At 46.5% G+C, this 15109-nt stretch overlaps 1 protein-coding gene across 1 annotated transcript in view; it reads left to right on the plus strand.

The window, feature by feature from the left end:
- Nucleotides 1–8856, plus strand: part of LOC310997691 (uncharacterized protein) — a gene marked incomplete at its 3' end in the record, with an annotated part of 70339 nt that extends 61483 nt beyond the window's left edge. The window contains exons 4-6 of the mRNA XM_083987483.1: nt 2102–2197; nt 5385–8309; nt 8409–8856. Coding sequence (XP_083843609.1) covers nt 2102–2197; nt 5385–8309; nt 8409–8856 — 3469 coding nt within the window. The remainder of the gene's footprint in view (nt 1–2101; nt 2198–5384; nt 8310–8408) is intronic.
- Between the last annotated feature and the right edge of the window lie 6253 nt (nt 8857–15109).

Genomic DNA, 15109 nt, shown 5'->3' on the forward strand with positions numbered 1-15109 from the left:
CATTTTTATTTTGGGTTGTTTGTGTTCACACAGTTACAGACACAAGCACTTCCAAAGTTGTAAACAAATGTCATGCATGAACCAACTCCTCTCTCATTGGCCAGAAATCTGACCCAGAAGGAGGTCCAGGAAAATCAAAAAACAAGGAATAGAGGTCTCAACGGGCCTGAAAATCTGTCTGGTTGTTGAAAACCATGCAACATCAGCAGTGTGTCGCTTGTTGTGTCGGTTGATGAGTAGATGGCGTTTTAGATCCAGATCCAGAGCTCGAATAGACGCAAACTGAGATGAGACCGCCACAACTTCTCTGTGATCTTGGCCCACTTGTTTCATCCCGTATCTGAGCCCATTAGCTGTGATTCCATGTGGCCAAACGATCTAATCTCTGGGGTTAAAAACTCCCTGTTTCGGAACAACTGCTCCAAACGATCCAGGTCTGAATTCACTACGGTGGCCCTGAGAGTCCAATACACTGCTGCTGCTGCTCGACAGCTTGATGCAACAGTCATGTCTCCAAATTCCTGTTAATATCTGCTGGATTTGTAAATAAACTCGTCATGGTCTCAGCTCTTCTGGCTCTGACTCTATAAATAACGACGACAACAGAATTGCAGTAGAATAAAGACTTTTATTGTGAAAATCCCTACATTTTTGAGCCGGTGACCTTTTATCCTCACTATCGGCCTGTTTTGACCTCTTCAGATTTACTCTTTGCTGACGGTTCACAGCACATCTGTCGGCGGTGCATTCATGTGCTGGCGGGAAGCTCGGATATTTGGCACTTTTTTCAAGTGGGGGCTGCCAGACAAGTGATGTGTTCATCTGGTGTTCGTGTTAAAAAAAGAAACAAACAGATGTAATATAAATGTAAAAAAAAAACAGGAGAGAGCTGATCTGGCGAACTACCGAGGATTTGTTTGTTTTTTTCTCTAAACGTCTGCGATGGTACTTTTGAATTCGCAGCAAAATTTTAAAGCTCGGAGCTGCGAGTCACAACCTGACAATGCCCACGCACACACAGAGAGAGAGAGCGTAGGTCTCCGCCAGAAAATAGTCCCCGGAGACACAATCAAACATCTCCGACTTCTTAAATCCATGCATGAAAGTTTAGAGCTTCAACGTGGGCTCACTTTTTTTTTTTTTTTTTACAGTGAGTCTGTGTGTGTGTGTGTGTGTGTGTTTGTGGGCCTACGCATGTTTAAAAGCAGTTGATGTGCAGACTGACATGTTTGTTTCACAGAGTTTTTTAAACGGGTAAAAATAAAACAGACACGGATCACTAACCGACTCCTTGGTAACTATAACAAGCGTTGGCACAGCAACCAATAAAATGCGCCCTGCTGTTCTTAATGGGGGGATTACCAGCGCGGCCTGTAGAAAGTGTCTCTGACCAATCATGGCGAGCGTCTGAACTCAGGAACTCGCCGCCTGTCGCTGCCATTTTCTGATCTGCAACAATGCGAGTGGCTCCTGGCAGGAAGGGCGGAGAGGAGGAGAGAGGAGGAGAGGAGAGAGGAGGCCAAATTGATTTTCAGCTGGATTTCAGCTCTGCTCTCTTCCTCTCCTCCTCCTCCTCCTTTGTTTTTCCATCTTCTTTCCTCTTTATTTGATCAACATCACTCTCCTTTCCTTACCTTTAATTCATCCTTATTTCCTCCTCTATTTGTCTTCTCCCTAACTTTCTACCTTTTCTCCTCTTCTCTTTTCATCCTCACACCAACTCCGTTTCCGTTTGTTCTTCTCTTCTCTCCTCATTTCTCCTTATTCCCTTCCTTTCATGCCTTCTCTTTGTATCCCTCCGTCCTTAATTCCTTTCCTTTTGTCCCATCATCATCATATCATCATCATCCCCTCTCCTCATTCCTTCAATCTTTCCTTTTGTCCTGTCTTCTTCTTCTCTTCCTTTCATCTCTCTGGTAATTTCTTGTCCTCCTCTCATCTCTCTCATCGTTCGTCATCTCATCCTCTCCTCTCTTTGGTCTTTTCTTGATCTCCTTTTGATCTTTTTTGTCTTTTCATCCTTTTTTCTCTCCTCCTATAACCTTCTTACGTTTCATCCTTTCATCCTTTCATCCTCTCTTCTCTTCTCTTTCTTCCTCAGCGCTCCAGGTTCTGGTCCCATGTTCAGATCCACCACCGTGGCCGTTGATCCGGCGAACCAGTCCAGACCGGACTCGGTGCAGAACTGGGCCGACGTGTACGCCAGCAGCAGCAGCAGCAGCAGCGGCAGCAGCAGCAGCAGCAGCAGCTCCACACTGGGAACAAGTGAGAACTCTTATCTGCTTCAAAGCTGCGTGTGCGTGGCAGCGGCGGCGGCGGCTGCTTAAATAGTTTATGAGAGTGTGTTTGGTTTTGGTGATGAGGATATCACTCTTCATATTGAGGGATTAAACAGAGTGTGGTCTGCTGCAGCGATGTTGGAATATCTTTATCGACAGTCGACTTTAGACCAGACACCAGTGAGTGATGATGATGATGATGATGATGATGATGCTGCTCAACAGACGGAGGATGTGCACAAAAAACACTAACAGAAACAATTATACACACAATGTTTTTTAAAAAAAACAGGCTCCAGGGGCTGAGCAGCGTTTGTAACGTCTGGGATTTCAAGCAGAAATCAATACATTTAAAAAAAGAAAAAAAAAAGGGAAACTGCAGCAATCAGTGGATCTGTTGTAAAAAAAAAAATCAACAATGGAGCTTCTGTGCAGTTCAACTTTTGCAAACTCTGACGCACAACTTCCTGCTGGAGACCAATTGAAAACGGTGTCGACAGCGCTGACCTTTGAGCGAGGGGGGGAACAGTAGTGAGCTATTGTATTAGTTGTGTGTCGCACCGGGCCGAGTCGACGTTACATAACCAAGCTCTGCTGGAGAGTCGACGGCTCGGGAAGAAAGACTCTGCAGCCGCGAGACAGGAGGAACAAACACACTTCCTTAAATTTAAGGGGGATTTGGAGTTTGTGTGTTGGAGGATTAGAGCGTCGCCACAAAGCTTCAGAGTATAGTGATGTGCACTTTTTCTTCATTCCTTCTTCTTAGTAACGCGTTTAGCAGATGGTTGTTCTTTGTCACAACAAACAGGAACGTAAACACGGCGACTGCAGAGAAGAAGCAGGAGTTGGTTCCCATCGTCTTCACATTAAAACTGAATCAGAGAAGAGTAAACACAAAGTGTGAGAGTGTGATTACCCAGGATTCATCACTTCAGGGGCTGGGGTGGTCAAAACCTACCGTATGCACAGTATTTATGACTTTACATTAACTTTAATTCGTTAAGTTATTAGTGACTCGAGTGTAAATGGCCTCTAAACGGTTCACATTCACTGCTGCAGAGCCACTTTTATTACAGACCTTTATTATTTCCACTTTCGTTAACGATATGCTTTTCAAAATAAAATGTGCAAAAAGTGAAGCACTCAGTCCTGTGCTCTTTTTTTGGGAAAAACCCAAACACCTCTGCACCAACAATAATCTATACAGCTGCCAAAATGACCATGAAGTTGAATCAACGCCTCTTAAAAAATATGATTTAATACAGAGCTGCTGCGTTGGACCGAGTCTGAGGTTGATGTTCTAATAAACGGTGAATACACAGCTGTAACGGTGAGACTGGGATATTATTTTCCAGTTAAAGGGACAACGAGGAGTTTCTATTCGGTTATAAAAAAGTCTCACGTTAATGTGGATGAATCTCCGCTACCCACACGTGTTAATGGGCCCATTTTCGATAAATATATCGATCTGTCTCTATCTTTATTTTGTTATTATTAGTGGTGGCGGAAATGCTGGTCGAGCCGACCAGCGTTTCCTTCGTGGCGAGTTATGAGAATAACGCCGCAGAATCGCCGTTTATGGTCGGAACTACGACGGTATGTGAACCTCTTTGAACCTCTGACTTTAATTATTGATGAATGAAAACATGAGTCCGTCTTGCGCCGGTCAAAGAAATGTACGGTGCGCGCGGAGGCTCATAAATGTAGTGTGAAAACGCTTCGCTTTTCCAAAACTCCTCGTTGTCCCTTTAAATGTGCCTCTCAGTCCATCTCATGTGGATTTTAAGGTACAAAATGGATTTTTTATTTTTTTATTTTGGCGACAGCGTCTTCGGTTTCAGGGAAACAATCAATTGTCAGAATGAAAATCTATCTGTTCCTTATTCAGTAAAGTTTTTTTTTTTTTTTTTAACTTGGAAGTGATGGAAAAGTTCGACAACTCCACTTAAAGTCGACTCTCTCTCTCTCTCTTTCACCGAGTGCTAAATGTATTTCCACTTTTAATAATTCATTTGCAGGCCTCCGCTTCTAAAACTCTAATATTTAACGGAGCAGCAGAGAAAGCCACATTATGGATTACTTTTTAAAAGTTGTGACTCATCTTCAAAAAACCTTCACTCGAGAAATAATTGCCTGATTCATCTGCCACCCTGACACATGTCTGGCAGTGTGTTGTGCTCCCAAAGTGGATCTACGCAAAAGAAAAGAAAAACGGATATAACATGTTAAAATAAAACCCTTAATCTTAATTTTATTTTTTCTTTCCCCTGTTTCTAAGTACGACACATATTCATCCGTCTGCTTAGTATATTTTTCTTAAGTCCATCCAACACCCACGATTCATATTCAGATGCGTTAAAGGCAACAAAGGAAGTAATGGTGAGCAGCCAGAACACTGAATAAATGCATAAGGAGCTTACAGTATGGGAAGTCTTGAAAATGAGAGCTATTCTTCTACATGTATCTCCTCCCACTGCTTTTCTTTATAGTCAGGTTAGGCAGATAATCCTGTTATGTTTGTGCATGTGAATGTAGCCGGTGTCAGCTGTTGTTTGTTTGTTAATCCTTTCTCTGCTCTCCCCTCTTCTCCATCATCATCATCACCACCACCATCATCTCAGAGCCTCAGACCTCCCTGATCCGGCCCTTCCTCCCCCGACTGGACCCGGGACTGCTGAGCGACACACAGTGGGTGTACGACCGAGTGGACAACAACAACGCAACAACAAACACTGCTGCTGCTGCTGCTGCTGGTGATGATGATGATTCCTCCTTCTTCAACAGGACCCATCTGGACGACAGTGACCAGGCAGCTGCCACCGCTTCGCCCACGAACACCTCCACTTTCTCCAACAACGACAGCATCGACAGCAACGGCAACATCGTCATGGACACTGACAGCAGCAGCAGCAGCAGCCACTTTAACAAGCTCCCCTGGGCTCATCATCATCATCATCTAAAGAACACCTTTCCTCCCAGTAACGTCCCAACAGCTGCCGCCATCACCAACGCCTCCTCCATCCTCAACAAAACCACTGTGACCAGCTTCGGCAAGAAGAACATCACCACCACATCCTCCTCTTCCTCTTCCTCTTCCTCCACCAGCATCAGCATCAACAGTAGCAGAGCAGATGTCCTGTCCGTCCCCAGCAGCAGAGTCCGTCCCGTGTCCTTCTCGCTGCCGAAACGGAGCTGCGTCCTCCTGCACCAGTCGGCGGCCGTCTTCATCCAGGCTCCCGGCCGCGGCTCGGGCTCTTCCGGGAAACACGAAGTGGGGTTGACGCAGGAGAGGCCCAAAGATCTGGGGGCGAAAGTGGCCGATCAGCAGCTCAGATCTCCGGTATCTGCAGACGTGGATGTTGTTGTGGCTGTGCATCATCACCCTGACACTGGAAACCAGTGCGGCGTGGACAGTAAAAGTGCAACCCAGCAGCAGCAGCAGCAGCAGCAGTCGGAGGCCGGAGCCAGGGAGTCTACCGAGAGGGGACCGGCTGCTGCGGGACTCTCTGGGACCGGAGCCCAGCTGTCTTTATGTAATCGCAGCGGGATCAGAGTTGAGGACTCTGTTATCAGTGGGAACGGAGCCCAGCTCTCCTTATGTAATGACAATGGGACCGGAGCCCAAGTCAGCGGGGAAACTGAAACTGGGACTGGGACCGGGAGTGGTGCGGATCTTCATTTAAACGTCGGGACACTGGGACAGATCGCAAATGACTTAGACCCCACCCAGGAAGTAAAAAAAGACCTGCTTTGTTCCTCTGCGCCTCAAAAATCGATTATAAATGAGACCAAAGAGCCGAAAGAATCCAACTGGACTAAAGAGTCGACCTCTCTGCCCCTGAATCGGCCCAAAGAGCCGTTCTGTCGCGTCCTGAGCCGCGACGGCACCCGCATCCTCCTCTGGCCTTCGGAGATGGTCAGCTACACCAAAACCTCCCCCTCCATCTCCTACAGCGTCAACCCGCTCCTGCACGACTTCAGAGCGCATCACAACAACCGGGCCAAGGAGGAGGGTGAGGACAGGAAAGGAGGGCTGGAGGAAGAAGGCAGGGAGAGAATAAAGCCATCTGTGATCAAACAACCCAACTGCCAACAGAGGCAGGATGATACGGAGGGAGGAAGGGAGGTAAAGATAGATGAAAGGGAAGAGGAGGATGAAGGAAGACAGGCAGGAAATCCTATGGAACTTGTAGCCCATTGTAGCCGAGGCAGCGCAGCTCTGGATCGCTCCGGCTGCCGTGATGAAAGCGCTTTAAAATTCGTTCCCGTTTCCGCAGAATGCCACCTTGCACCGACGACGACGGCGGCACCGGGCCTTCAGAAAGATGAAGGAGGGGGGAGGGGAGGGAGAGGGAGACGGAGGAGGAGGAGGAGGGGAGGGGTGAGGCGAGGGATGAGGAAGAGGGGGAGGAGGAAAAGAGGCGACAAGACAAATAGAAAAGACCCAGAAAGGGGGAGAAGGATAATAACTGGTCTGTCTGTGAGTCAGATGTTCGGTGAGGAGAGGTTGAAAAGAGAGGGCGCGGAGAAAGAAAAAGACGAGAGGAGGGAAGAAAAAGAAAAAGGGCTATTAAGTAATCTGGCGGCGCATCATCGGCCGGCGGGAGGCAGAGAAAAGAGGATGAGGAGAGAAGAAGAGGGGAGGATAAGAGGAGATCAGACGGAGCGAGGAGAGAGGGCAGGTAGAAATGACGAGAAGAGAGGCGAGCTATTAAGTAATCTTCCCGTGAATCGGTGTAATCGGTGTAACCAGCTGTGTCTGCAGGTGAAACCCGAGGGCGGCCAGCATCAATCCCAGCAATCAGCCTCCGGGTGGGGAAAGCTCCTCTGCAGGGGTGTAGCATGCAACTCAGTGATTAGCCCCGTCCCGTCGGAGTCAGTTATAGACGGAAGCGCGCCACGCTGTCCCGCAATTACACCCGACCCTGCTCAGAATGACAAAGAGACGGGGGAGATAAGAGACAAAAACACGCCGGTGGGGATGAGGAGAAGAAGGGAGGAGGAGGAGGAGGAGGAGGAGCGGAGGTATCTGAGGACGACGATGAGCGCCGTTCAGGAAGACGTGTGTCACAGAGCGATTAGCGCCGTTTCTTCTTCTTCTTCTTCCTCCCCCTGTCGAGAGGACGCAGCACGCCGGCCCGAAATTCGTCTTTCAGTTCCCGCAGCAGCAGCAGCCGCAGCGGTGGGCGCTCCGGCGATTAGCCTCGTCCCCGCTCCCGTTGGAGAAACAGCGTGCGGTCAAAGAAGACAAACAATATCCGCAGCAGGCGAGCCGCCACGCTGCTGCCGCTCCGCACAACAGACGGAAACCGAGGCGAGATCAGTGACCCTCAACGCCGAAGACGATGACAATGTTTCAAAGGAAGTGACGTCACAGGAAGCAGCAGCAGCAGCAGCAGCAGCAGCCGGGGACAAGAGGAAGATGACGGAGTCGCCGCCGGAGCCGCCGCCGAGGAAGAAGCGGAGGAGGGGGAAGAGGAAACCGAGGAGAGCGGCGGCGAGCTGTTGCACAGGAAGTGAGACAACAGGGACGACGGACTGGAGCTGTCTCTGCAGGACGGTGAACGATGGCGGCGGCGGGGAAACGACTAAGCGCTACGACGCCGATGACTGCGAGGAAACGCCCGAGAGAGACGACGCGATAAACACACACCTGGACGAACTTCACGCACCTGTGGACGACTTCCTGTCTGACGACGGATGCACGCAGGACGACGACGCGTCCACCGACTGCGCTGCGGAGGCGGACGGTTGTCGTAGAGAAGCCAACACCTGCGATGACAATGACGACGACGCGCGCACAAACCAGAAAAATGTTTGTGGCGTCGGCTCGGCGATCGATCACAGAGGAGACGCAGATCGACCGATCGATCAACGCATCACCGATTGTGACAATGTTGTTGATGATAATAGAGGAAGGGGAAACGGAGGGGGGGAAGATGTTGCCATGGAGAGGAGAGAGAGGGAGGAGGGGGAGAAAGAGATAGAGAGGATGAAGGTGAGGGAGAAGCAAGAGGAGTGGGGGAAGGAGTGGGTGAGGAGGAAGGAGGAGGAGGAGAGGGAGAGGAGGAGGAGGAAGGAGGTGGAGCTCGTATACCCGGAGAAGAAGAAGATAAAGAATATTATTAGGCCTCGTTGTTTCCTCCCTCACCCGCCGCCGCCGCCGCCGCCGTGCATCCCCCTCCACGCCGCTCCCCCACTCCTCCTCCCCCCGCCCCCCTCCTCCTCCTCTTCCTCCTCCTTCTCCTTCCACCACACCGTCATCCAGCACCACCTCTCCCTCCTCCCCCCACCTCCTCCTCCCCCTCCTCATCATCATCATCATCATCATCACCTCCCGTACCCTCAGCTCCTCCCTTCCTTCTCTCCTCACCTCTGTCCTCTCGCTCCTCATCCTCATCCTCCCCCTCCTCCTCCATCTTTCTACGCCTCCTCCCCCATCTCCCTCCTCGATGCCCCCGGGCCGTATCCCATAGCAGCGGCCTTCCACCACCACCACCCCCACCCTCACCACCCCCACCCACCTCTGTTTCCGTCCCCACATCCGGCCGTCCTCCCTCTACAAGTGTTGTTCTGAAAAAAAGATAAAAGAAACAGACTCATTAAAGGTTGAGTTTGGAGTTTTTTGCCCAAAAATAAACGTTAGGCTTACACAAATGAAATCCGTCTTAATCGTCACCTATGGGCTTCTAGTCCTGTGTGGTGGGGGCTGTGTCTGCAGCTATTTTGTTGTGCATGTGGATGTTTCTGCACTGCAAAAACTCAAATATCTTACCAAGAATATTTGTCTTATTTCTAATCAAAATGTCATTTCTAGTCAAAACAAATGTCATTATGCTGAAAATAAGACTCATCAAATAAAAAGTAGCTTGTTTTTAGACACTTTTCTTTGCTTCTTTCAAGCTTATTTTCACTTGAAATAAGTACAAAAATCTGATAGTGAAGCATGTTTTTCTGCCTTATGCAACAGACGACAGATTTTTCTGCTTATTTCAAGTGAAAATTTGAAAATAATCTATAAACAAGATAATTTTGAGGTGATGAGTCTTATTTTAAGTGGAAAGAGATTAGTTTTGACTAGAAATGAGACATTTTGACAAGAAATAAGTCAACTAAAGCCTCAAGGGATAACAAGTATGGGGGTCGTTGTGGGGAATTGAGGGAGCTAGCTCGATGCTAACTTCGGCTAGCGGTAGCGGTTAGCATCCGCCGCTAACACAACCGCTTCCCAGCTCACCACAACGGCATAACAACATAACACGGAGCCTCCCGGTGTTGGTGACGGTCGGTTATCGGCCCACGCCTCCAGCGCTTCACTCAGACTGTATTTCCTTTCCTCTGCGGTCCTGACAACTGCTGCTGGCAGGAGCAGGAGGCTACACAGTTGAGCCCGAGAGGAGGGGCCGAGTTTCAATGTTTTGTTTACAAACTGCAATGAACAAAACTCCAGACTCTACCTTTAAAGGTTCATTTTCTGTTTTCTCCCCAAAAAGTTGTCGGTCGGCTGTGTGAAAGCAGCTGTTATGTGTCATTACCTGCAATCTGCAAAAAGTGAGGGTGAAACACGAGGGGTAAACAATTTCAGGGGGGATAGGAAGGAAAAAAAACCTAAAACTGGTGTTTCTTGAAGCCGAACCTCTCCGCCCCCGTCGCACAAACACTCCCAGCTCTGATTCACACACATGTGGGGAAAAAAAAGAGAGAGAGCGAGAAAGAGAAATGGCTAATTATCTTCATCAGTCGCAATCCTGCTCAAAATGAGCCTCAGGTGTGCAGCCAGCGGGATCGTGGTGACGGTTGAGGGGGGGTGGAGGGGGAATACACAGCTGGGCTCGTTTCCTCCCTCGGCAGAAATCAGTCGATTTGCTCCTGTTTTGCTTTTTTTTTATCCAATGATTTGCTTGTGAGGCATGTTGGGAATTTTTATGGTTTGTGACTTAAAAAAGACAAATTCATCCTTGTAACACTCAGATATCTTCAGTCTGTGATAATAAATGCAGGATTTTCCTTTTTCTTTTTTCCCCCCCTTCCTTCCTCCTCCTCGTACAAATTTACATTTTCTTCTTCTTCTGCAGCAGCAGCAGCAGCTCCTCCTGCGCTGTAGCTCCCGGACTCACTGTGGAGCTGTGATGTGAACTTGTTGCTCTCAGCTGGTGGTCATCAAAGCCTGTGACCTGCATGACTCTTTAAAGAGGAACTACTGTACTGTATGCAGGATTTGTAGCTTAACTATGCTACATTTGTACCTTAATGAAACAGCTTTGGAGTAATTGTGATGGTTAAATAAATTACATGTAACTAGTTCCAGGGAGAATGGAGGCTCTCTGCCTTCTACCTAGCATCTCTTGGCTGAAAACCAACCATGTAAGATCAGAGCCTCCGACCCGGTGTCCCAGCTCTCAAACGTGCCCCGTAACCCGTAATCTCTTGTTTATGACAGATAAGACTACACAGATATACACTTTGTAAAATTGTATATGATACATAGGCTATTGTTATCCACCGCTCTATTGATTGATTTCTTGCCGGCTTTGTTGAAAACTGCACATGGCCAGGAGGAGGGTTAGCAGCAGGAAAGCGACCAGACTATAGTTCCTCTTTAAGTTTATCCCCCTGTTAGGCTATTATTCTGCAGGAAAACAGTGGGTTTTTTCCTCCGTCCGTCTTTCTAACAGGCTCAAACAACATCGTGGAGTTTCCTGTCCACAGTTATCAGTAAAATAAAAATGTAGATTTGCTCATCTTTCAGTAACAAACCCCAGTCTTCTGTCACTTTAACTGGTTTCATATAATGTGCAATTATGAGTCGGAGACATCAGGAGGTGGCAGCAGCAGCAGCGGTGGCAGCGGAGCCTCCATCACTGGGAGTTACATAAATAAAATCCAGAATTAAAGGGGAGCTCCGCTGATTTTTTATTTTTTTTTTAAACATCAAAGTCCATTTACAAGTCATGGGGAGTGCGAGCGACTGCATACAGTATGTGAAATAAGTTTTGTGGCTCCAGAGGGAGCAGCAGCGTGTGAAGTCGGATGAATTGGGGCGTCGGCTGAAGTTGAGAAAAAGGAGCAGAAAAAAATTGTATTAAAAAAAATGGGGGTTTGGAGTTAAAAAGTGAACTTCTCAGACCTCTGTGGCCTGTACAAGCTCAAGCTCTGACTGAACTGTCGGCTTGCATTGTGGGTAATGTAGCCCGCCCAGATTATGGATAAAGATTATGGAAAAAATCTAAGTTATTTCAAAAGCTAAAACATGTTGATAAAAGCTCATTTAGACTCATTTGTTTTTATTTATCAGATCATATGTTGATCTCTTGGAGCCTCTTGTGTGCTCTAATTACCTGAATACTGACAAAATAATGTTTTTATTCTTATTTAATGATGATAATAATGATTTTTTTTATTACTATTGTGGTAAAAACCCATTTGGCTCAGAGTGTGGACGGGAAAAACACAAATATCTTGATTGAGCTTTGTTAGAAAGTGCAAGGTTGAGGTTACTCTGCTTTTTTTTTCATGCAGAGAGAGAGGGGGGTTATGGGTAACTGGTGTGTGCACACCGCCAAAATCTAAACAACGGGTCGTGGGGGTCGTGCACACCTGAAAGCTAATTGGTTGATCCGGCTCCTGTGGGGAGGGGAAGGTCGGAAAAACAAAAGGAGCAAATGCATGTAAATTTATAATCTATACAAGTTTAAAGGAAACGTCTGAGAGCAGCAGGCGAAGGAAAAGGAGCTCTGCCTTTTATTTTACATTCATTTAGTATTTAGTCTGAATCTCTGCATAAAGGCCACTGAGAGAAAAGTTCATTGATGCAAACTGATCAGTGATCACAGCTACAGTAACACATCAGAACATTAAAGAGGAGATAATTATGAGATATCTGTAAAAACACTGAAGCTGAAGTGACAGTGACATTTTAAAAGTTGCAGCTTGATTGACGTCACATGTTCAGTTTTTCATTTTCTGTTCATACAAAACAGAAAAACTATAAAATCATCAAAATATGATAATTACTACACTGTTATAAGACACATTAATGCACAGATGCATAGTCATTAGTGTGTTACTGTACTTGGGCTTAATTCCATTTCTTACTCACATCCCTTCACCTGTCTCAGAGGTTGGGAAGTAAAAATATTCACCTACGACAACATGACTTCTAAACCATAATACGTCCTCATCTGGTTTGATATCAGTTAAAAGATTCAACTAATTCTCTTTAAATTTTAGATTATCTGCAGCATCAGACATGAAAACAAATGTGGGCATGTAACATTAGCAAACCCAAAAAACAGCTAATTGGAGATTATTTGAAAAGTTTTGAATGAATAATGAAACATAAAACAGTTGCTGTGATTTTAAAATCCTTATTCATGGTAAAAATATTTTTTGGTTGCCTGTGCAGCCGTCTGGTTGCTTCATAGAGAAGTAGAAATGGGCCTAAGTAACTTTTTTATAGAGTATGTGCATCTCCCAGTGAGTATGTTGACTCAGCACACACACACACACACACACGGTGACACGCAGTGTGTTAAGTTTAGAAATGAGCCTTTGCTCTTTGATTTTGAGGGACTGACTCCAGCGGCCGACCTTTTACACCCGACGTTTTCCACTGTTGATTTTCTGCCATCTCGCTCTCTTTCTCTCTCTCTAAAAATAAAACACCCCAACGTGGTGGAGGACTTTACATTTAGTGACTCACCCTGAGAGGAAACAAAGGTCCAGACACACACACACACAGAAACACACACACAGTGGGGGGGGGGTTGGTTGTGCGACTGATCCGGCACGTCGACACGCGACACGCTCGGCTTCAATAGCGCCGTGTCCCTGGGAGAGAGAGGAGCCGGTGCAGAGAGATGAGTGGTGATGAAATGTAGGAGGATTTGATTGTCAGGCAATCACAGAACAACCGCTTTTTGATTAAACCCCCCTCACTCTCCTCCCTCCCCTCCCCTCGTCGTCTTCATCCTCACCCCCTCCCACCACCACCACCTCTGTAACTCGTGGGATGCTTGTTGCCAGGTTTGACAGGTGAATTTCCGCTCTGGGTTCTGCGACAAAATAACACAAGTGTATTGTGTCTTTTCATTGAAATGCAGGAAGTTTAAAGTGTTTCTTTTTCTTCTGCTACTACTACAACAACTGGCACTTTTCTATATCTGAGCGGCCCCCCCTCAGGGTGGATTTTTCTCCTTTAAAAGCCTGAGAGGGGGGGTTGGATCTGCCTCTGCTCCTGCTCTTTGTTCATATTCTCCTTCTTCTTTCTGAGTCCTAATGCTCCGACTTTGTGCGTGGCAGAAATACCTCGCAATTAACAAAGCGTGACTGCCCTATGTGTCTCCATCATCATCATCATCATCACTCCGGAGACGCTCGGAGGTGTGAACGAGCACGACGACTCCCACACTTACTCACTTACTTCGTCTTCTCTCGCTCCTCTGAATTGGAAACATCTGGCTGTGCTGCGATGGCTCTGGGGCGGGAAGTGGCAGCGCCGATCCATCCATCCATCCATCCATCCATCCATCCATCCATCCATCCATCCATCCATCCATCACAGCCGACAACAAAAACAAAACAAAACAAAACCTAAAAAACAAAAAGAGAAACATGCATGAGAACTGGACTGGAGAGGCTTCATGCACATATTGTAAAATACTTTAGCCTCCTGGATGCAGTTTTTCCAGTTTGCAGATGCCGATTCCTCTCTAGAGAAGTTTAGCCTTCGACTTCTTCGACTATAGTGCAAGAAAAAAAAAACACCTGAATCATATTTAGCCGGTGTGATGACGACTCACTCTTTGTCTCTCTCCCTGTAGCTCTGTGACCACGAGGGGTTTGAAAAGCCGTACGTTCTCTCTGCGCGAGCGTACGGTTTTTGTTTATTATTGTGATAAAACGGTGTAAATTAGAGAAGAGTACAAAGCTGTTATTAAATGTATTTTTGTAGAGAAGCCTCAGTTGAATGAGGCACAGTTTTTGTATATGTCCTCTGATGCTATATTAGCTAGTAAAACCAACTCAACGCCTCTTCTTTTGATTTCTCCTCCTGTCAACGCTGTTGTACATAATGTTCTTCAAAGACTTTGTCGTCATTCAATGGGTTTTAAAAAAAAGGTCACGTTTAAGTTTCACCAGAAAGCTGTTGTTTTTTTTTTCACCCTCCTCTGTTTTTTTTTTTTGTCAAAGAGATGTCTTGAAATCCTGATAAACTAATATTTGGCAACATCCTTCATGTAATCTAATTTCAGCAGACTCATATCCACAGATGTTATCCCTGCTAATATAATAGGTCTCGTAAAAAATAAATCCATGGAGAAAAACAAATTACTCTGGAAAATGGAAATAAAATCAGTAGAGTTGATATCACGGCGTTTTTTGTTGTCATTGTGTTTCTTTCTTAAAAAGGATAAAACCTGAAATGACTCAGCTTTCATATAAAAGTCCATTATCAAGCCGACAAATCTGTGAATCGATACCTTTTTACTGACACGTTCAACTGTAATTTCCCCTGTGCGTGAAATAATAAAGGCAAGAAACGGCAAAAAAAAAAATGAAAAAGAAGAAGGAGAAGAAGAGGACGAGGAGTGCGGAGCTCATTCACAGAATATTTTAATCACTTTTCAGGCTGAAAAGAAAACGACACACACATACACACACAGCTTATCAGATGCTTAGGGACTGAGACCTTGTGTGTGTGTGTGTGTGTGTGTGTGTGTGACAGCTGGGACCATCACATTCAATGACTAAAATAGCGGCAAAACTCAACATGTTCAACACCTGGGGCTGTTCCGACTGTGTGTAAGTGTGTGTGTGTGTGTGTGTGT

This window comes from Trachurus trachurus, assembly GCF_905171665.1.
Source record: "Trachurus trachurus genome assembly, chromosome: 15".
NCBI classification, from domain to species: domain Eukaryota; kingdom Metazoa; phylum Chordata; class Actinopteri; order Carangiformes; family Carangidae; genus Trachurus; species Trachurus trachurus.